This window comes from Eurosta solidaginis, chromosome 2 (genome assembly GCF_040869045.1).
Source record: "Eurosta solidaginis isolate ZX-2024a chromosome 2, ASM4086904v1, whole genome shotgun sequence".
Lineage (NCBI taxonomy): Eukaryota > Metazoa > Arthropoda > Insecta > Diptera > Tephritidae > Eurosta > Eurosta solidaginis.
Genome location: NC_090320.1, coordinates 176,210,304 through 176,233,375, shown reverse-complemented (window position 1 = coordinate 176,233,375; position 23,072 = coordinate 176,210,304). Strand labels below are relative to the sequence as shown.

General features: G+C 36.5%; 1 protein-coding gene across 4 annotated transcripts in view; it reads right to left on the bottom strand.

The window, feature by feature from the left end:
- LOC137240343 (probable G-protein coupled receptor CG31760) overlaps positions 1 to 23,072 on the bottom strand; it is a 1,391,529-nt gene that overhangs the window by 916,509 nt on the left and 451,948 nt on the right. For all 4 annotated transcript variants that reach the window (XM_067766452.1, XM_067766451.1, XM_067766453.1 and 1 more), the window contains one exon: positions 14,018 to 14,219. In XM_067766452.1, the coding sequence (XP_067622553.1) occupies positions 14,018 to 14,219 (202 nt within the window). The remainder of the gene's footprint in view (positions 1 to 14,017; positions 14,220 to 23,072) is intronic.

Below are 23,072 nucleotides of genomic sequence, written 5' to 3'. Positions count from 1 at the left end.
AAATCGTTCAATATTGCCAGTGATTACCGAATCAACGTTCACCAGGAACGTATTGTTTTTAAAATCAGACTCTGAATCATCCGTAATCATCTCATTTAAATTATCTTCAGAACGTCTTTTGGGTTTTCTCTTTCGAATGTCCGAAAACTTTGGCGAGATGTTCAATTGAATAGCAATTGTTTTGCATTCGTTTCAAATTGTTTCCCATTGGATCCTGATCAACTTCAAAGCTAATAAGGCATCTAGATGTCGGACCTCAACATCTATGGTAGCGTCTCTAGCTTGGAGGACCACGTTTCTTTCATTAATGGTAGTCAGTATTTTGAATCAAATTGAGGACAGCAAGATACATTCGAACTTGTTGATGTACTTGAGAATGCCGGTAACATCGCCTTATGCTTGCGCAGTCAAATTTCGCTTTTTTCGAGTTTTTGTCGAGAATGTGACGTAGTTATCGTACCCATGTGCACAACAATCTTCAATCAAGTATGGCAATTTAGATCAGCGATTTTCTGACAAGTTTTTTGGTTACAATTCACGAAAGCTCAAACCCGTTCTTGAATTGTAAAATGTGTTGCTTTCGAATTGAAATAGAGTTAGTGAAAAATGAACGTAGACAACGTGACTAGCATCAGGCATATCATCTACGATAATAGCAAAATACTTGGCTTTCTTGCCTTGATCTAATAAAGTTTCCTCGTTTTGAATGTCTGGGGAAAGATAGTGAACTTGTAAACGTTTGTGCTGCTGTTGTCAAATCCTAACTTTCTCCAAATGATCTGTAGTGAAGTATTGGATCATATTCGCTTATGAGATCTTAGATGCCCAAAAAGTTTCCACCGTTTCGTTCACCAAGATATATACTTTCCCCTTTGAAAGCTAGACCTCTTTCACCCAAAAATAAAATAGTGTCCAAAATTCTATATAAAATTTCTTTCCACTTTTGAGTTTCAGTGATTAGCTGGTCACTGATAAGTGTATCAATTGTAGCCTCATTTTGAATTAGATTTTGTAAAGATCGCCATTGAATATAACATTTAATGTGGTCTTGAGTATTTTCGTGTGATGGCAGTTTATCGTACAGTTTCTTCCATACCTGGATTTCGACTATCCGCAGAAAAAATTTTAGGTCGATTTAAAGCATTGCTACTGGCAATCCACACTAACCAGTCACGCTCCACTTTCCCTCCATTTGGCAAGATTCTGTTTAACAACGAGGTAGGAAGTGCGTCGTCATGAAAATCACTTGGAAAAATAACAGGACCCTTTTGATGAACTCGCCGAATTATTTCGTTGACTTCTTCAGATCGCAAAAACTCATTCACGGTACCGATATCGAAGTCGTTTAAATAATCTGGACTTTGATACAGAGTTGGTGGTATTGTTGGAATACTTTTTGAAGATGAACCTTCAGCAGTGTCACCACGAAAACTTTACGATTGCGGATTCATGTAAACATAGATTTTTGTTTGATGTTTTTATTGTCTCCTCAGGCACAGGCAAAAAATCATTATAATGAATATGAATATTCGTTACTTTTGAAATTCGGCTTAAAATTTGCACATGAAATAACTAAAGACTCTCCTGAATTAAAAAAAATGTCTTAGTACCTCTAAATCGCGGGCCCCTTGAGAAACACATTTATGTTTTATGTTTTTATTTTCTCCTCAGGCCCAGGCTAAAAATCATTATAAATAGTCGTTGCTTTTGAAATTTGGCTTAAAATTTGCACATGGAAGAACTAAAGACTCTACTGAATTAAAAAAAATGTCGTAGTTCCTCTAAATCGCGAGACCCCTGAGAAACACATTTCTGTTTGATGTTTTTATTGTCTCCTCAGGCACAGGCAAAAAATCATTATAAATATTCGTTGCTTTTGAAATTCGGCTTAAAATTTGCACATGGAACAACTAAAGACTCTCCTGAATTAAAAAAATGCCTTAGTACCTCTAAATCGCGGGACCCCTGAGAAACACATTTCTCTTTGATGTTTTTATTGTCTCCTCAGGCGCAGGCAAAAAATCATTATAAATATTCGTTGCTTTTGAAATTCGGCTTAAAATTTGCACATGGAACAACTAAAGACTCTCCTGAATTAAAAAAAATGTCTTAGTACCTCTAAATCGCGGGCCCCCTGAGAAACACATTTCTGTTTGATGTTTTTATTGTCTCCTCAGGCACAGGCAAAAAATCATTATAAATATTCGTTGCTTTTGAAATTCGGCCTAAAATTTGCACATGGAACAACTAAAGACTCTCCTGAATTAAAAAAAACGTCTTAGTACCTCTAAATCGCGGGCCCCCTGAGAAACACATTTCTGTTTGATTTTTTTATTGTCCCTTTAGGCCCTGAAAAAATCATTATAAATATTCGTTGCTTTGAAACTCGGCTTAAAATTTGCACATGGAACAACTAAAGACTCTCCTGAATTAAAAAAAAATGTCTTTGTACCTCTAAATCGCGGGCCCCCTGAGAAACACATTTCTATTTTTGTTTTTATTGTCTCCTCAGGCCCAGGCAAAAAATCATTATCAATATTCGTTTCTTTTGAAATTCGGCTTAAAATTTGCATATGGAACAACTAAAAACTCTCCTGAATTAAAAAAAAATGTCTTAGTACCTCTAAATCGCGGGCCCCCTGAGAAACACTTTTCTGTTTGATGTTTTTATTGTCTCGTCAGGCACAGGCAAAAAGTCATTATAAATATTCGTTGCTTTTGAAATTCGGCTTAAAATTTGCACATGGAACAACTAAAGACTCTCCTGAATTAAAAAAAATGTTTTAGTACCTCTAAATCGCGGGCCCCCTGAGAAACATATTTCTGTTTGATGTTTTTATTGTCTCTTCAGGCCCAGGCAAAAAATAATTATAAATATTCGTTGCTTTTGAAATTCGGCTTAAAATTTGCACATGGAACAACTAAAGACTCTCCTGAATTAAAAAAAATGTCTTAGTACCTCTAAATCGCGGGCCCCCTGAGAAACACATTTCTGTTTGATGTTTTTATTGTCTCGTCAGGCACAGGCAAAAAGTCATTATAAATATTCGTTGCTTTTGAAATTCGGCTTAAAATTTGCACATGGAACAACTAAAGACTCTCCTGAATTAAAAGAAAATGTCTTAGTACCTCTAAATCGCGGGCCCCCTGAGAAAAATATTTCTGTTTGATGTTTTTATTGTCTCCTCAGGCCCAGGCAAAAAATAATTATAAATATTCGTTGCTTTTGAAATTCGGCTTAAAATTTGCACATGGAACAACTAAAGACTCTCCTGAATTAAAAAAAATGTCTTAGTACCTCTTAATCGTAGGCCCCTGAGAAACCCCGGGCTCGTTTCGTTTCCAGATCTCTTATGCCATTTATGAATTTGGATTTTTACGCTCTCGGCGTATTCCACGGGTTCGTCCGCATTTGCTAGATGGGCCAGCCTTTCAAGATCCGGCGCAAACTCCTGCAAAGTTTCATTCGCTTTTCGGTAGCGGTTTTGCAACTCAATTTGATATATCTACTTTCTATGCTCGCTTCCATAACGTCTCTCGACAGCGGCCATCAATGCTTCATAAATGTTTCGTTCGTACTCTGGAATCATCTGTAATATTTCCGCTGCAGGCCCTTTCAATGCCACGAACAGAGCTGCAACTTTATCTTCAGCATTCCAGTTGTTCACTTCTGCGGTCTTCTCAAACTGTAGCTTAAAGATCGGGAAAGGAACTGAACCGTCAAAAGATGGAGTTTTTATCTTCGTATTACTTGCAGCCGGACGATTAAGTTGCAACTCCTGGATACGTCCTCTCAAAGTATCCACCTCGGCCTCGATTTTTTCCTCAAACTGCATTATTTTCGGGTCCATACGCGCTTCCAGTTGTGCAGAGATCTGCGATGATACCTGTGTTGAAATTTGTGCCGAAATTTCGGATATTCGTGCGTCTTGTGCTTCAATTTTAGATGTTATTTCTGACGACATCTCTGAGATACGTGTCTCCTGTAATTCCAGTTGGATGCTATATATGTATTTTGCTCTTACAGTTGGGATGCCATATATGTTTTCTGCTCTTCCCGTTGTGATGACATATTTGGGGATATTTGCGACGACATTTCTGAAATGCATGCCTCCTGTGCTTCCATCTTGGATGTTACTGTCGATGTTTGTGCATATATTGCAGCCAAAATCGTGATCAAGTCTGTGCTCCTAACTGTCTGCGTAACTGTCTCTTCCATTTTTGTTGTTTCCTTGCCATCAAGATGAAAGACATACTCTTCCACGTTAATTCCTTCTGTTTCCATTGCTTTTCGTAGTCGTGCCTGAAGTTCCAGTTTATTGCCGGTTGTATTCAACCCACGGCTCTCCAACTCCTTCTTCAGTTGCTGGATATTCAATTCACTCAAATTTGCCATGTCCAACTTGTATTTGCAATCTTCGGAATTTATTCAACAATTCCTCTTCTGACACCAATTGTAACGAATTTTGGGGAAATTCCGCTTATTTAGGATCTTCTGCTAACGTTCGAATCACTATACTGTTGAATAAATAACTCCAATATTCAATAATGCAAAATGGTATTTATGTATAAGACTACTTTCACAATAACACTTCTACTTCTCAACAGATAACATGCATAAATCAAACTGATTCTATGATTGCTCAGCTTGCGCTCTTTTATACTCTTCGATTTCCTCGTTCGCATACTTCTAGGCGTTTCTAGAATTTAACTTAGTTACCATCTATAAAATTACCAGCTATAACTACAGATGCACGTTATAGCTTCTCATATGCGTATGTATTTGTGAGTGATACTTGCACAAATGATTGCCTACTTTTGTGAGCATCTCAGATAAGATATATGCATGTATTTGTGCGTTTCTCTATGCTGCGTGTACGTACATATGTGTAGACATAATGATTGGTTCGTTTATGTAGATACAAGTGACTGCTTAGTATCGGCTTAGGGATGACAGTATCCCATAGTGTTGCTAATATTCGTCACAATATAGATATGTAGATAGATATAGATGTAGATAGGCTGAAGCTAACACATTTTTTAACGGGGTAGATTACTAATCGCCGAAAGGAATAACAGGCAAACTCAACAATGCTGTCAAACTTTAGGTGTTAAAATAGCCGAAGTTTGTACGGCAGCCATATTTCTGAAAAATTCCATTGGTAGGGAAGGTGCCACGCCCCTTTTTCCCAATTCCACATTTTAATGGAGGTGTTAGGACTTAACGTTATAAAGCTCCTTGCCAATTTTCGTTATCCCACTATTACCTACTACATCCAGAGATATGCAGTATGGTATATTCCATTTGTATGGGAGGTGCCACGCCCCCTTTTTTCCCAATTCCACATTTTCTTGGTGGTGTTAGGGATTGACCTCATATAACTCCTTACTGAATTTCAATGCTCTGGCAAGTATACCTTCATAGTTATTCAGTACCAAAGATTCCATTTGAATGGGAGGTTCCACGCCCTTTTATATATCGAAACTATTTTTAGCCTAAAACCTTCGTGTTGATCGAAGGGAACCTATAGCCAAAATTTGGTGATAATTGAGGTGTGGGAAATACGTTTCCATAGCGAGTACACACACAGAATTTGATTTTTATATAATAACTAGCTTTATGCCCGTGGGTTTTACCCCAAGTTTCTATAAAAATATGCAGGCTACGCGTAACTGGCCATGGGTACAATATGAGTTGGTAAGATTGGCTTCTGCTACAGCTAATGACTGTTGTTTTATGATATATTCATATCTGTAACAGGATTCCCCTCGCGTAGGTGAGGTTGACAATTGAGTTGCAGAAGCCCTGAAGCTATAAAGGTTTGTATTGCGCTCATCAATCCCTTGATTCGCAGCTAATGATCGTCCTTGAGCTTCATTGATACGGATAGAAAATTTGAGGCATTTAAAATTGAAAAGACAAATCCATCGGTATCAATGGAATCCTTGGTTTTAAACTTTTTTGTTTTCGAAATTTTCCGATAAAATGACTTGCTGCAATGACATTCGTAAAAGTTTTGTGATGAAAAGCCTTGCCCCACTACATAAGCGTAATAACAAAGCACAAATATTATGATATTATGGGCTTCTTTTTAAGAATCAATCGATCAGGAGAAATTTCTGATGTCTCAAAAGAGCTAATAACCTCAATCGGATATGCACAGTTTGGGACTCTTCCACGACTGTGTTAATAGAGTGATAAGTTGTCTTGGTTCTAGTGATATTAACATCCTCATTTTAAGGTGCCTAAAATGCCTTTTCTCAAAGCAATTTATAGTTTGTAAAGATATATTCAATATTTGTAAGAAGCATTAGATATTAAAGCTTCAGGTGATGCCATAATTTCTCAAAAACTTGCAGGGAAAAAATCAAATCTGTTAGTAAAGAAACAGGAATTTTGCCATAATAAATTTCAAGAAGTTGTTTAGCAGAAGCTGCTGAAGTGTTTCCCCCAAAATGCCCTCTCATATTTCTAAAGAGAGTAAATTTTTGTACGCAAAGCCTTCTATAGACGAAAAAGCACGCATTTACTTCAACTGCGGCTGTTCCAAAACCTGAAAATTACATCAATTAATATCAAATTAAACAGAAATGTTTTTTTTTCGGGTTCCTCGATACGTATCCAAAAATACCAACCCTAAAGATAACATAAAAGAATACTAAAGTAACAACAGCCAAACCCAACTCTGCAATCAAACTTTACGTGTTGAAATAACCTAAGTTTTTAATGCAGCCATAGTTCTGAAAGTCCCATTTTTTTTTTTTTCAATTCCATATATTACTGATGCTGTTAGGATAACGTGATATAGCTCCATACCAATTTTCATTATTCCATTTATATGGGAGGTGCCACACCCCTTCTTACTCACCCCTTATTTTCTTAGTGGTGTTACTGGATTTCAATGTTCTTGCATGAATACTTTCAGAGTTATGCTGTATCAAACATTCCGTTTGTAGGGTAGGTGCCACCCCCTTTTTATACTCAGCTGAGCAGAGCTCACAGAGTATATTTACTTTGTTCGAATAACGGTAATCCGTAACGGATAAACTAATCGAAATAGATATAGATTTCCACATATCAAAATGATCTGGGCGAAAAAAGAAATTTATTTAGCCATGTCCGTCCGTCAGCCCGTAAACACGATAATTGAGTAAATTTTGAGGTATCCTGATGAAATTTGGTATGTAGGTTCCTGGGCACTCATATCAGATCGCTATTTAAAATAAACGAAATCGGGCTATAACCACGCCCACTTTTTCGATATCTAAAATATCGAAAAACCGAAAAAGTGCGATAATTCATTCCCAAAGATGGATAAAGCGATGAAACTTGGTAGGTGGATTGACTTTATGACGTAGAATAGAAAACTAGTAAAATCTTGGACAATGGGCTTGGCACCGCCCATTTTGAAAATAAGGTAATTTAAAAGTTTTGCAAGCTGTAATTTGGCAGTCGTAGAAGATATCATGATGGAATTTGGCAGCCACGTTACTTCTATTACTATCTGTCTGCTAAATAAAAATTAGCAAAATGGGATGACGAACACGCCCACTTTAAAAAAATTTTTTTTTTTAAGTCAAATTTTAAAAAACAATTGCATATCTTTACAGTATATAAGTAAATTATGTCAACATTCCACTACAGTAATGATGCTACAAAATACAAAAATAAAAGAAATTTTCAAAATGGGCGTTGTTCCGCACTTTTTCATTGTGAAATTTGGAAGGACATAGATTCTATGACGATAACTGTTTTCTGTGAAAATGGGCGAAATCGGTTGAAGCCACGCCCAGTTTTTATACACAGTCGGCCGTTTGTCCTTCCGCTCGGCCGTTACCACGATAACTTGAGCAAAAATCGACATATCTTTACTAAACTTAGTTCACGTACTTATCTGAACTCCCTTTATTTTGTTTCCGACTATGACCACGCCCACTTTTTCGATATCGAAAATTACGAAAAATGAAAAAATGCCATAATTCTATACCAAATACGAAAAAAGGGATGAAATATGGAAATTGGATTTGTTAGTTGACGCAAAATATAAATTTAGAAAAAACTATATAAAATGTGTGTGACACCTACCATATTAAGTAGAAGAAAATGAAAAAGTTCTGCAGGGCGAAATCAAAAGCCCTTGAAAGCTAAATAAATCACCCCGTACCCGACAGATAATGTTCTGGGTCACCCTGGTCCACATTTTGGTTGATATCTCGAAAACGCCTTCACATATACAACTAAGGGATCACCCCCTTTTAAAACCCTCATTAATACCTTTAATTTGATACTCATATCGTACAAACACATTATAGTCACCCCTGGTCCACCTTTATGGCGATACCTCGAAAAGGCGTCCACCTATAGAACTAAGGCCCACTCCCTTTTAAAATACTCATTAACACCTTTCATTTGAAACCCATATCGTACAAACACATTCTACAGTCACCGCTGGTCCACCTTTATGGCGATATCTCGAAAAGGCGTCCACCCATAGAATAAGGATCACTCCCTTTTAAAATACTCATTACCACCTTTCATTTGATACCCATATCGTACAAACACATTCTAGAGTCACCCCTGGTCAACCTTTATGGCGATATCTCGAAAAGGCATCCACGTAAAGAACTAAGGCCCACTTCCTTTTAAAATACTCATTAACACCTTTCATTTGATATCCATATCGTACAAACGCATTCTAGAGCCACGCCTGGTCCACATTTATGGCGATATCTCGAAAAGGCGTCCACCTATAGAACTAAGGCAAACTCCCTTTTAAATAATCCTTAACACCTTTCATTTGATACTCATATTGTACAAACGCACTCTAGAGTCACCCCTGGTCCACATTTATGGCGATATCTCGAAAAGGCGTCCACCTATAGAACTAAGGATCACTCCCTTTTAAAATACTCATTACCACCTTTCTTTTGATACCCATATCGTACAAACACATTCTAGAGTCACCCCTGGTCAACCTTTATGGCGATATCTCGAAAAGGCGTCCACCTATAGAACTAAGGCCCACTCCCTTTTAAAATACTCATTAACACCTTTCATTTGAAACCCATATCGTACAAACACATTCTACAGTCACCGCTGGTCCACCTTTATGGCGATATCTCGAAAAGGCGTCCACCCATAGAATAAGGATCACTCCCTTTTAAGATACTCATTACCACCTTTCATTTGATATCCATATCGTACAAACATATTCTAGAGTCACCCCTGGTCAACCTTTATGGCGATATCTCGAAAAGGCATCCACGTAAAGAACTAACCTCACTCCCTTTTAAAATACTCATTAACACCTTTCATTTGAAACCCATATCGTACAAACACATTCTACAGTCACCGCTGGTCCACCTTTATGGCGATATCTCGAAAAGGTGTCCACCTATAGAACTAAGGCCCACTCCCTTTTAAGATACTCATTACCACCTTTCATTTCATACCCATATCGTACAAACACATTCTAGAGTCACCCCTGGTCAACATTTGTGGCGATATCTCGAAAAGGCGTCCACCTATAGAACTAAGGCCCACTCCCTTTTAAATAATCCTTAACACCTTTCATTTGATACCGATATCGTACAAACACATTCTAGAGTCACCCCTGGTCAACCTTTATGGCGATATCTCGAAAAGGCGTCCACCTATAGAACTAAGGCCCACTCCCTTTTAAATAATCCTTAACACCTTTCATTTGATACTCATATTGTACAAACGCAGTCTAGAGTCACCCCTGGTCCACATTTATGGCGATATCTCGAAAAGGCGTCCACCTATAGAACTAAGGATCACTCCCTTTTAAAATACTCATTACCACCTTTCTTTTGATACCCATATCGTACAAACGCATTCTAGATTCACCCTGGTCCATATTTATGGCGATATCTCGAAAAGACGTCCACCTATAGAACTAAGGATCACTCCCTTTTAAAATACTCATTACCACCTTTCATTTGATAACTATATCATACAAACACATTCTAGAGTCACCCCTGGTCCACATTTATGGTGATATCTCGAAAAGGTGTCCACCTATGGAACTAAGGATCACTCCCTTTTAAAATACTTATTACCACCTTTCATTTGATACCCATATTGTACAAACGCATTCTAGAGTCACCCCTGGTCCACATTTATGGCGATATCTCGAAAAGGCGTCCACCTATAGAACTAAGGATCACTCCCTTTTAAAATACTCATTACCACCTTCCATTTGATACCCATGTCATATAAACACATTCCAGGGTTACCCTAGGTTCATACATGGTGATTTTCCCTTATTTTGTCTCCAAAGCTCTCAGCTGAGTATGTAATGTTCGGTTACGCCCGAACTTAGCCTTCCTTACTTGTTTTATATTGCAGTTATGTTTAGTCTATGACCATCTTTGGAAGGTTTCTGGTGGGTGATTCAAATTTAGTTGTGATCGGCCGATCCGTTTAGGACGCAACCCGATTTATACCTACATACAAACATTCATAATTTTAACTTTATATATATACTAGCAGATCCGTCAGAAGTTGTTCTGCCCTAAATTTGGTCTATCTGCATACATTTTAATAAGCTTTTTCCGTCTAGCCCTGCCCTTCCCCCTCTTCACTTTTTCTTAATCCTTTTATTCTCTCTTCCCGCCGTCTTTTTCGCTTCATCTATCTCTATCTTCGTTTCACTCTATCTCTTTCCCAGTCTCCTTCTCCTTCCCTCTTTTCTCTTCTCTCAAGTTTTTCCCATTCTTCTTCATCCCTTATTGCTAGTCCCAGAGGGTGGTATGTATTTTGTTCCAGTCCCATTCCGAGTCCGAGTCCCAGTCCCACTCCGAGTCTCAGTCCTAGTCCTAGTCCTAATCCTAGTCCCAGACCCGTCTCTGGTCTACTTCCCGAAAAAAAGTATCGTAAATACTAATATAGGCAAATTTATATACCAAATTTCAGGCATATCGAATAGGACGTATGTAAATAGGTATGTGGGTATTAGTAATTCATGTCTTTATTTCGGCTTCGCATGCATATTTATCAGTTTTGCCAGGTTGATGCGACTAAATCGAATATCACAATGAAAATTACTTAAAGCTCTCAACAACAGCTTTCATTTGATATCCGTATTACAGACATATTCTAGGGGTATCCGGGTCCAGGTTTTGGCCTATATCTCGAGACTATAGTCACCAATAGGTATGAAGACTTCCCTGTACTAAAGCTCTCATCAGCAGCTTTCATTTGTTATCCATATTCTATAAACACATTCTAGGAGCACCCGCGTCCACGTTTTGGCCTATATCTCGAGACCCTAGTCACCCAGGGGTATAAAGATTACTCTGTACTAAAGCACAAATCAACAGCTTCAATTTGATACCCATAATGTAAAACCACATCCTAGTGTTACCCTGATCCACGTTTTGGCCTATATCTCTAGACCCTAGGCACAAATACATAGGTATGAAAATTATCATGTACCAAAGCACTCAACAACAACTTTCATTTGTTATCCATGTTGTATTACCACTTTCTAGGGGTACCCGGGTCCACGTTTTGGCCTCAATCTCGAGACCCTAGTCACCAATAGGTATGAAAACTACCCTGTACTAAAGCACTCATCAACAGCTTTCATTCGTTATCCATATCCTAAAAATACATCCACGTTTTCGCTTATATCGCGAGATCCTTGTTACCCGCGGATACGAAAAATACCCCGTATCAAAGTAATCATAAACAGCTTACATTCGATACCCATATTGTACAAACATATCCCAGGATTACCCAGGTCCACGTTTTGATCTCAAGACCCTATCCAGAACGGGATAAAAATTAGCCTATGTCTGTCTCCTGGTTATAAGCTACCCCTCCACCAATTTTCAGACAAATATGTTCATCCGTTACTTCCTCTTCAATAACTATTTATCTACTAAAATAAGCGCATCAAAATCCGTTGCGTATTTTTAAAGGTTTAAGCATTCAAAGGGACATAGGGACAGAAAACGCGACTTTGTTTTATACTATGTAGTGAATAACGAAGTTGAATAACGCAGCGAATGCTATATATGTACGTATGTATGTGTCGCATCAAGCCTCACTCAAAAGCAATTAGCGCGGACAGTTCACGGCGAACAAACACACATACGCATTTTTTGATAAAAATTTTAATTTTGTTTAAACAATTTGGCTGATATAAGAAAGGAATCAAGAATTTTTTTCGAAGGTAAATATTTCAAAGTTTTACTAAAAAGTAGAATTTTTTAAATCCATCCATCTCTTTATGAGCTATAGCTGTGTAAACAAAAATTTTATGATTTTTTACTACATTTTGGCAATTTGCCACGCCCCTATAATATATACCTTCAAATTATATTAACTTTACCATCTCACGTAGCTAAGCTTTCAAATGCAAAAAACCGTTTTAAAATCGGAGCATTGTGTGTGAAGCTATGTGCATACATGTCATTTAGCGACTTTATTTTATAAGATTTATAGAAGATATATACATCACATTAGAAACATCAAAAATAACAGCATTTCTCTACTATTTAAGGGATGTTATTATATCTTCAATTCCTCTATCTAATAAAAAAAAAAGCGCATCAATATCCGCTTCGTAGTTTTAGAGGTTTGAGCATTCAAAGGGACATAGGGACAGAAAAAGCGACTCTGTTTTATACTACGTAGTGATAGTGATACATGCAAAAATACCAAAAAATAAGAATTTTAAGGAAATGTTCAATATTTTTAATGAAAGAGTATTTTCCAAGAGATGTATGCATTCTTAACCATTTATTATTATTATTGTATGTACATACATATGTATGTGAAGCTGATATGAAAATACATAGTACATACCTATAAACCTACGGCCGAAGTTAAATAACGCAGCGAATGCTATGTATATACGTATGTGTCGCGTCATTCCTCACTCAAAAGTAATTTGTTGACACCGAACAATCACACACACGAATTTTTTGGTAAAAATGCTACTTTTGTTTAAACAATTTGACTGATATAAGAAAGGAATCAAATATTTTTTTTATGCAAAACGAAGGTAAATATTTCAAAGTTTTACTGAAAAGTAGAATTTTTTAAATACATCCATCCGTTTATGAGTTTTGGCTGTGTAAACAACAATTTTATGATTTTTTACTACATTTTGGTAATTTGCCACGTCCCTATAACATATATCTTCAAGTTATATTAACTGTACCATCTCACATAGCTAGGCTTTCAAATGCAAAAAACCGTTTTAAAATCGGAGCATTCTGTGTGAAGTTATGTGCATACATGGCATTTAGCGACTTTTTTTTTTATAAGATTTATAGATAGATAGATAGATAGAAGATGCGGATAGACTGAGGTCAACAAAAAATTTTAACGGCGGAAGATTACTAAACATCCAAAACGAATAACAGCCAAACAACTCTGTAATCAAACTTTAGCTGTTATAATAACCTAAGTTTGTACCGCAGCCATAGTTCTGAAAAATCACATTTGTAGGGAAGGTGCGACGCCCCCTTTTCCCCAATTCCACATTTTACTGGAAGTGTTAGGACATAACCTCGTATAGCTCCTTACCAATTTTCATTATCCTACCATTACTACATTCAGAGATATGCAGTATGATAAACTCCATTTATATGGTAGGTGCCACGCCCTCTTCTCCCCCACCCCATATTTTCCTGGGGGTGTTGGGGTTTGACCTCATATAATTCCTTACCGAATTTCAATGTTCTAGCATGAATACCTTCAGAGTTATGTAGTACCAAATATTAATTTTGCATGGGAGGTGCCACGTCCCTTTTATATATCGATATTATTTTTAGCTTATGACCATATTTGGAATGTTTCTAGTGGATTGTGTACATTTGGTTGTGATCGGTTGATCCGTTTAGGACGCAACTCGATCTATACCTACATAGATATGTACATACATAATTTGAATTTTATATATATAGATATATATATACATATATAGATGATATAATATGATAACATGCTGACGTGAATAAAAAAAATTTCACTACATACCATGGATAATTTTGTGATGGTTTTTTCCCAATCCGCAGACCATCCTCATCGTAGCGCTGTATATCGCCATTCCTCTCATGCGCACGTTTGATCCACCATACATATGACTGGACTGTTCCACTGGATATATTCAAAGCTATAATTCTAGCGCCTGTGATGGAATAATCGCTGAGCAATCCTTTCGTAAACGCGTCAGTGAGACCTACATATAAGAGAGAGTCAAGAGAGTTCTTAAAAACCCAAAATACAGGCTTTGTTTCTACACGTCTAGAAAATTATATGTTACACTCCCATGCAGAAGTTGCCGAATCATTACTAGCTTTTTTTTTAAATTTGGATAAACAAATTTTCAAATATCATGCGTCGAATGATTGACCAGAATCAATTTGAAGGACATTTTCCAACATATTTGAATATAAATGGATTACAATGTTTCTTTCTTTTAGAAATAAAAATAAAACAAGTAAGGAAGGCTAAGTTCGGGTGTAATCGAACATTACATACTCAGCTGAGAGCTTTGAATACAAAATAAGAGAAAATCAGCATCTAGGAAAATTAACCTAGGGTAAACCTGGAATGTGTTTCTATGACATTGGTACCAAATGGAGGGCAATAAAGAGTATTTTAAAAAGGAGTGGGCCATAGTTCTATAGGTAGACGCCTTTTCGAGAAATCGCCATAAAGGTGGACCAGGGGTGACTCTAGAATGTATTTTGTTGCACCATATCATTACTGGAGTTGAATGTTGACATAATTTACTTATATACTGTAAAGATATTGAATTTTTTGTTAAAATTACATATACAAATAAATTACCGGTACCCGACAGATGATGTTCTGGGTCACCCTGGTCAACATTTTGGTCGATATAGTACCTTTAATTTGATACCCGTATCGAACAAACATGTTATAGAGTCACCCCTGGTCCACCTTTATGGCGATATATCGAAAAGGCGTCCACCTATAGAACTAAGGCCCACTCCCTTTTAAAATACTCACTAACACCTTTCATTTGATACCCATATCGTACAAACTCATTCTAGAGTCACCCGTGGTCCACCTTTATGGCGATATCCCGAAAAGGCGTCCAGCTATAGAACTAAGGCCCACTAAATTTTAAAATAGTCATTTGCACCTTTCATTTGGTACCCATATCGTACAAAAAAATTTTAGAGTCACCCCTGGTATACTTTTATGTCGATATCTCGAAAAGGCGACCACCTGTAGAACTAAGGCCCACTCCCTTTTAAAATACTAATAAACACCTTTCATTTGATACCCATATCGTACAAACACATTCTAGAGTCACCCCTGGTCTACTTTTATGTCGATATCTCGAAAAGGCGACCACCTATAGAACTAAGGCCAACTTCCTTTTAAAATACCCATTAACACCTTTCATTTGATACCCATATCGTACAAACACATTCTATAGTCACCCCTGGTCCACCTTTATGGCGATATCTCGAAAAGGCGTCCACCTTTAGAACTAAGGCCCACTCCCTTTTAAAATACCATTAACACCTTTCATTTGATTCCCATATCGTACAAACACATTCTAGAGTCACCTCTGTTCCACCTTTACCGATATCTCGAAAAGGCGTCCCACCTATAGAACTAAGGCCCACCCCCTTTTAAAATACTAATTAACACCTTTCATTTGATAGCCATATCGTACAAACACATTCTAGAATCAGCCCTGGTCCGCCTTTATCGATATCTCGAAAAGGCGTCCATCTATAGAAATAAGGATCACTCCCTTTTAAAATACTCACTACCACGTTTCATTTGACACCCATATCGTACAAACACATTCTAGAGTCCCCCAGCGGGTTAGGGGGGGGGGGGGGGGGGGGGGGGGGGTCAGAATATACCCGCGGTAGGTATGCCTGTCGTAAGAGGCGACTAAAATACCAGATTCAAGGGGCTGTGTAGCGCAACCCTGCAGGTTGCCAGCGCAACATATAGCTTCTCCCAACCCAATTGTCAACCTCAACTATCCGCGGCGAATCCTGTTTCACTAACAGACGAGGCTCTGGCGACTCTAAGCTCCTTATGGAACTTGGGGTTGGGGAGGGAGGGGATGGCCTGAAGGTTTAATGTGACCACATAAATCGTTCCCGAGATGGTCGGGCCAGCACCTTAATGGTGCTATGGTACCGGAGCGTACCGGATCTGTATCCGGCAAAGGACCATCACATCGATAACACTCCCCAAAGCCTTCGGGGAGCAACCTTATCGCTACAACAACAACAACAACAACAGAGTCACCCCTGGTCCACCTTTATGGCGACATCCTGAAATGGCGTCCACCTATGGAACTAATGCCCACTCCCTTTTAAAATACTCTTTAATACCTTCCATTTGATACCCATGTCATATAAACACATTCCAGGGTTACCCTAGGTTCATTTTCCTACATGGTGATTTTTCCTTATTTTGTCTCCAAAGCTCTCGGTTGAGTATGTAGTGTTCGGATACACCCGAGCTTAGCGTTCCTCACTTGTTTATACTAGCTTTATTTCTGCCAAACCTATATTTCTCATACTTTGCAGTTTGTTCTATATTATCTACAGCATTTCTTCTAAGTGAACCTGGAAACCGTTCTCAGGCGACTCAGCCTGGAACTAGGAAGCTGGTTGTAGTTCCTTCTAAAAAATTGCCATTCGTGTCAAAATTCGAGAGGGAGACTACTGAATTAGAATATAGGCGGAATAAGGGTGTTCCAAGCTTAGGAAAGATTCCTCTTAATAACACTTAGTCAAAAAAATGAACGTAAAATATGCTTTAGATATATTTTACCAAAATGTTAGAGGCTTACCCACCAAATTAAATGAACTGTTTTTAAACTCATTTAACTTAAATCACGATATAATTGCTTTTACTGAAATTTGGCTGAAACTTCAACCACCAAATATATGGAAATGACCACTTGAAAAGTGTTGGGGCTGAAGTTCTGCTTACTGTAAAATCTGAAGATATTAGAGTATCCGCCATCGATACAATTGAGTTCTTGTGCATATGCGCTAAGCTAGCAAATAGCCAAATTTATTTAGCCATCTGTTATATTCCGCCATCTTCTGAACTGTCCGTTTATATAAATGATATTTGCTTGCCAAAAACTGTTAATTCGATGCTAAAGCCTTCCGATTCCATTATTGTCTCGGGTGACTTCAATATGCTGCACATATCGTGGTGCATCTCTGAATATAATATCGTACCAGTTTCGTCAAAGTCTTCCAACAGTGAATTTTTAGACGGAATGGCTGAACTGTGCCTTCAACAAATCAACACACAATCGAATAAATTCGGAAAAGTATTACATTTAGCAAATTTGGTAATAATTTGCTGACCAGTTTGGGATTTATTTGAATTTATATATTATGTAGGCTTTGCTGGTCTAGTATAGCTAGTGCAAGTGAAAACTCGTAATTTTCTCCACTATCACCCTACGTTTCGCCAAGCACCTTGGCACCTTCAGGGGTATAATTTTTTTTTTAAACAAAAGTAACAAAAAGACAACACAAAAACAAACAGAAAATTAATGTTTGAAAACACATAAAACATTGGTGACAAACTTACATAAAAATTATTAGATTAAAGTATAAACATCACACAACATAAAACAACAACACTTAGAACTAAAAACATTCATCAGTCCCATGATCGTTGGGTACTTTTGTCATACTAAACTGTCATAAACAAGCCAAATAACTAGCAGCAATAAACTTTTCTGTTTATCGTTCTCTCCCTTCTTTGTAAAATGGGTAAGCTTTCCAATGTGTATCTCGTCTTTTCTCTCTTCCCCACGTCTGTTATTGTTGCATTTTTTCGATCAGGTGTATGTCCATGTGTTAGTGCGTGTTGAGCAAGTGCAGTGCTGGTCTTCTTCTTTCTTATATCGGCGTCGTGCTCTGACAATCGGGTTACTAGTGCCCTTTTCGTTGTTCCAACTTAGATTTTGTTGCAATTCTCGTTATCTCCACCTTTGCGCACGGCTTTTTGTACGTTTAAAAATGGTAGAGAGTGTGTTCGATTTGTATGCGAGAGATATGTTCCGTTTTTTAAACGGTTTTATTTAGGTTGACTTGACAGGCTGGCTGGTTGGATGGCTGGCACGAATTTTGTAATTGAAATTTAAGTAACTTCCCGATAAGCTACAAGCTTGAAACTTGGAATATGACAATGCAATAATAAGAAAAAAATTGCCGCTAGGTGGCGCAAGGATCGAGATATTCACAAAAATCGTATTTGTGGTCCGATTTTGTTCATATTTGGAACACATAATACATGCAAGAATATAAAGCGACCTCTGGAAAAAATCGCCGATAGGTGGTGCAAAGATCGAGATATTCATAAAAATCGTATTTGTGGTCTGATTTGGCTCATATTTGGAACACATAATAAATAAGAGAATAGAAAGCGACCTATGAAAAAAATCGCCGCTAGGTGGCGCAAGGATCGATATATTTACAAAAATCGTATTTGTGGTCCGATTTGACTCATATTTGGAATACATAATACATACAAGAATAGAAAGCGACTTATGAAAAAAATCGATTTTATTTGTCTGATCAACGCCCTAGATTGATGAGGAGTGTGATGACTAGTACCTAGGACCTACCTAATTATTTTCTAGCTTTTAGTATTATTACTACTTTATGTAAATATTGTTTTCAATAAAACCGTTTAACTAAAATTTTTTTTAAAATTATTTTATTGTTTTTTCATGTCTTTATTGAAGTTTTCCGTAAGCTTGGGAATGTATGTGACACTGTGGTATTGCTTTGTCTCCGTTGCGCTGTTAGCTGATGCTTTTTCTTGCGCTCTATTTACTTCTAATAATTTTGTTGTATTAGGGATGTAATTAAGTGGCTCGGGTAATTATTGTTTATTAGTATGTCGTATACTTTTGTTGTATTTTTTCCCCTGAACTGTTTGTGGCTTAACGTGAATATTTTGTATATTGTTATTATTTTTTATTTTTATACAGTCTTGTAGACCTAAATTATTTGTATATCTATGAGATCATTATCTAAAAGGTAGTGCTTTACAGTCATTATACAGTAGTTTCTTAAATTCATTGTAGTTTGGCATTGTTTTATTTCAGTTGGAAGATCATTATATTTTCTCAGTCCTGCGTGGTATATATTTTTCTTGTCGAGCTCTGATCGTACTGCTGGCAGGCGAAAGTTGTTTCTGTTTCTTGTTTGGTAATCGTGAACCTCGTTGTTGTATATCAGTCGGTCGTTTAGATATTTCGGCTGATTTCCTATTTTAATGTTATGTATAAATTTTAAAGTATAGTATACGATGAGTTATTTTACGCTTAGCCAATTTAGGCTTTCAAGCATTTCATGTATTGGTGTATCGTAACGTTTCTTAAGGGTAAACCGCATTGCTTTATTTTGCTTCACCTGGAGTTTTGAGATATTCGATTCCGGTAATGTGAATAAAATTGTAGGACAATATATGAGGTAAGGTTATATAATGGATCTATATACCATTATTTTATAATATTTGCTCACATGTTTTCAGGTTCGAATAATGAATCCGATTTTTTTTGATATTTTAGCTTCTGTATATTTAAGGTTCTTGTTAAACTTTAGTTTCTCATCAATTATTATTCCGAGGTATTTCATTTCATTTACTTTATGTATCGTACAATTTGCTATTTTCAGCGACGTATTTTCTTCTACGGAAGATTTTCTCTTTAATATCATAAATTTTGTTTTGTCAATATTTATTTTAAGCCTGTTTTGACACAACCACTTATATATTTCGTCTAAGTCCTCTTGCATCTTGGACATAGCTTCTCTCTCCGATGCACAGCTTACAGTCAATAGAGCATCATCTGCAAAAAGCTAATTTTGCAACGGCTCAGACAGTTTTTAATATCATGTATGTATATGATGAATAGTATTGCTGCAAGTACAGATCCTTGTGGTAGGCCTATCTCATTATCAATTTCAGGGGAAGTTTGATTTCTAATTATGGTTTTCTGCTTCCTTCCAGTAAGGTAGCTTTTAAACCACTCCAGGGTTTTATTACGTAGTCCTATGTTATGTAGTTTCCTCAGTAGTATTGCTCTGTCAATAGTCTCAAATGCCCTTTTTAGGTCTAGGAACACTGAGACTGTCACTAACTTGTTTGACATTCCTTCCTTTCATTCTGCGACAACCAGGTTTAGAGCGGTTTCACAGGAGTGTGTGGATCTGAAACCTGATTGTTCGCTTATGATAATCTCATATTTGTTTAAATATTCGAGAAGCTGGTCTTTTACGACTTTCTCTATTATTTTTTCATCGCAGGGCATCGTATTAGTATGTCGTATTTCTTCTGGTTTTTCTGTGCCTTTCCATTTTTCAACTGGTACAACCGTCGCAGTTTTCCAACATGACGGAAAGATCCCATCTCTAAAGCTTTTATTAATTATGGATGTATACATGAAACCCAGATACTCCATACTATCTTTACATACACCTTCAGTTATCAGTTTTTTCCCTCCATATTTATTTTTCAAAGAAGCTGTTATGCCCATAATCTGTTCAACGTTTCTGGGTTTAAGATTCATTAATTCTCTATTTATATCTTCCGGTGCATTTTCTGGTATAATTGCTTCTATAGTATTACATATTTCTTTTATGCTTCCAACGAAGTACTGGTTTAAACGACTTACGATTTCTTGATCTTCTTCAATTGGTATGTTATTTATAATAATCCGTCTTATTTGAGATGTTTCGTTGTTTAAATTTATCGCGTCTTTAAGACATTTCCACATTTTCTTTTGATTATTACAGTTTGCCATAATTTAGTTTTCCATATATTGCTTCTTTTTTATTTTGATCAGTTTTTTATATTCCCATTTAGTATAATTATAATTATCCCATTCGTTGGTTGTCTTGGCTATCTTGGAAAGCTCATACTTTAATTTTTTAAGCTCTGTAAGCTCATGATCATACCATTTATTTATTATTTTTATTGCACTCTTTTCTCGTACGTTAGCGTTTCATTACATCACATAAAATATTATTAATGGTTTGTACTCTAAGTCCAATATCACAGCTGATATCCTCCACGAAATTGTAATTTCTTAGGAGAGTTATTAGATAGATATACAAATCCCAACACCGGCGATTTTCATATATTCTCATTTTATGTTTTTCTTTCACAGGCAGTTCGAAACAAATCGTTTCATGGTCGGATATACGTTGCTCTTCTAGATCTTTTATTTCTATTTTATCATTGTTACTAAAAAGCAGGTCTATTTTTGTTCTGGAAGTTTCAGTTATTCTTGTATCGAATTCAGCTAACTGATTCATTGATCCTGTCGCGAATGTATGAGTTAGTTGGTTGGAATACGTTGACTGTGTATTTATGTTTATGTTAAGGTCAACAATTATGAAGTTATTTTCACTTTCACTGTAATATTCGTCTAGTATCTCACCAATATATTGTATGATTTCAGCATCACTTGTATTAGGAGAGTGGTATACTAAACCAATTTGCCATTTCATCGTTCCACCTAGTATTTTTATCACAATACACCATAGGTTATTGTTTATACTGTTATTATATACAATTTTAAATTTAATAGAGTTATGTAGATATAATAAGAGACCACCTGTATGTGGGCTATGTGAATCACATCTAATATGATTAAAACTAATAATATTTAATTCAGACTCGTTTATACTCTCTGTTGCATGGGTCTCTGCACATAAAACAATACTAGGTTTTTATTCTTCAACCATTCTTTCAACTTCGTTCTTGTTGGCTGTTATATTATTTGTATTTAGGTATATGCATTTTAATTCACTGTTCCAGGTATTACGTTGTTTCTTTTCTTCACCGTTTTTTAATTGCTAATACCCGAGTTTATTTTTTCTAGTTTGCAGCTTATTTACATAGCATGGACACTCTTTGTCGAACGTATCATGGTCTATGTCTAATGGTAGGTATAATTTTCCTTTGATCTTATACAATTCAAACATTTTTTATTGGATTTTGATTACATGTTTTCGAATTATGGTTCCCATGGCAGTTGTGACAGGCTTCTTCATTCTTGCATTCCGCAGATTTTTGGTTAAAGCCTTTACACTTATAGCATCTTAGTACATCTATCGGGTCAAACACTTTACATCTTTTCCAACCGACATTTATTCGATCCGCAGCAAGTATCTTTGAAAAGTCATCTTTTTCAGTATGTATAATTATATCCAAAACCACTGTATTACCCCGTTTTCTTTCAATTTTCTTTACAACTTTTAACGAACTTTCACTAACTTGAGTATTCTGTTTTCGTATTGTATCAATCAGCGCATTATTGTCACCTTGGAGGTTTTTTGCTGTATTTACTTTGTATTTAGTGGGCTGCGATGATAGAAAGTTTATTATTCTGCCGGGGGATATGGGTTTAGAATACCAGTCCAGCACTATTTCGTTGTTTTTCCTGTAATAAAATAAAATAAGGACATCCAAAAACGGGATCATCAAATTCTCTTCTTTCTTCATCGAAAATTTCAGTTTGTTGTGGTATCTGTTTAATGTGTTTAGAATTATGCCTAAGTCGTTTCGTTTGATGGTCGCAAAAACGTCGTGTACGTACTTTACTATAAATTTCAGTTGTATGTTGTGGGTTTGCTTCAGTTCGGAGATTTTGATGTCCAGCAAATCGTCCATTATAATGTCTGCTATGGTCGGGGAGAGTGGGTTTTCCATTGGCATTCCCAAACTTTGTGTGAAAATTTGGTCATCATACGTGAAGTAGTTGTCGTTCAGGCAGAAGTTTAAAATTTTAAGGAACTTGTTTTTTGATATCATTGATTGTATTTTGCTGAATTTGGTCATTATTATTTTAATGGCTAAGTGTATTGGTATGTTGGTGAACAACGATACCACATCGAATGAAACCAGTATATCTTTTATTTTATTTATTTATTTATTATTTAAAGTCGACGACAAACTATGGTCGACTGCATAATATAAAAGATATATAAATATACAACTCAAAAGATAAAATTTAAGATATATCGAGATTTCAACAATGTTATAT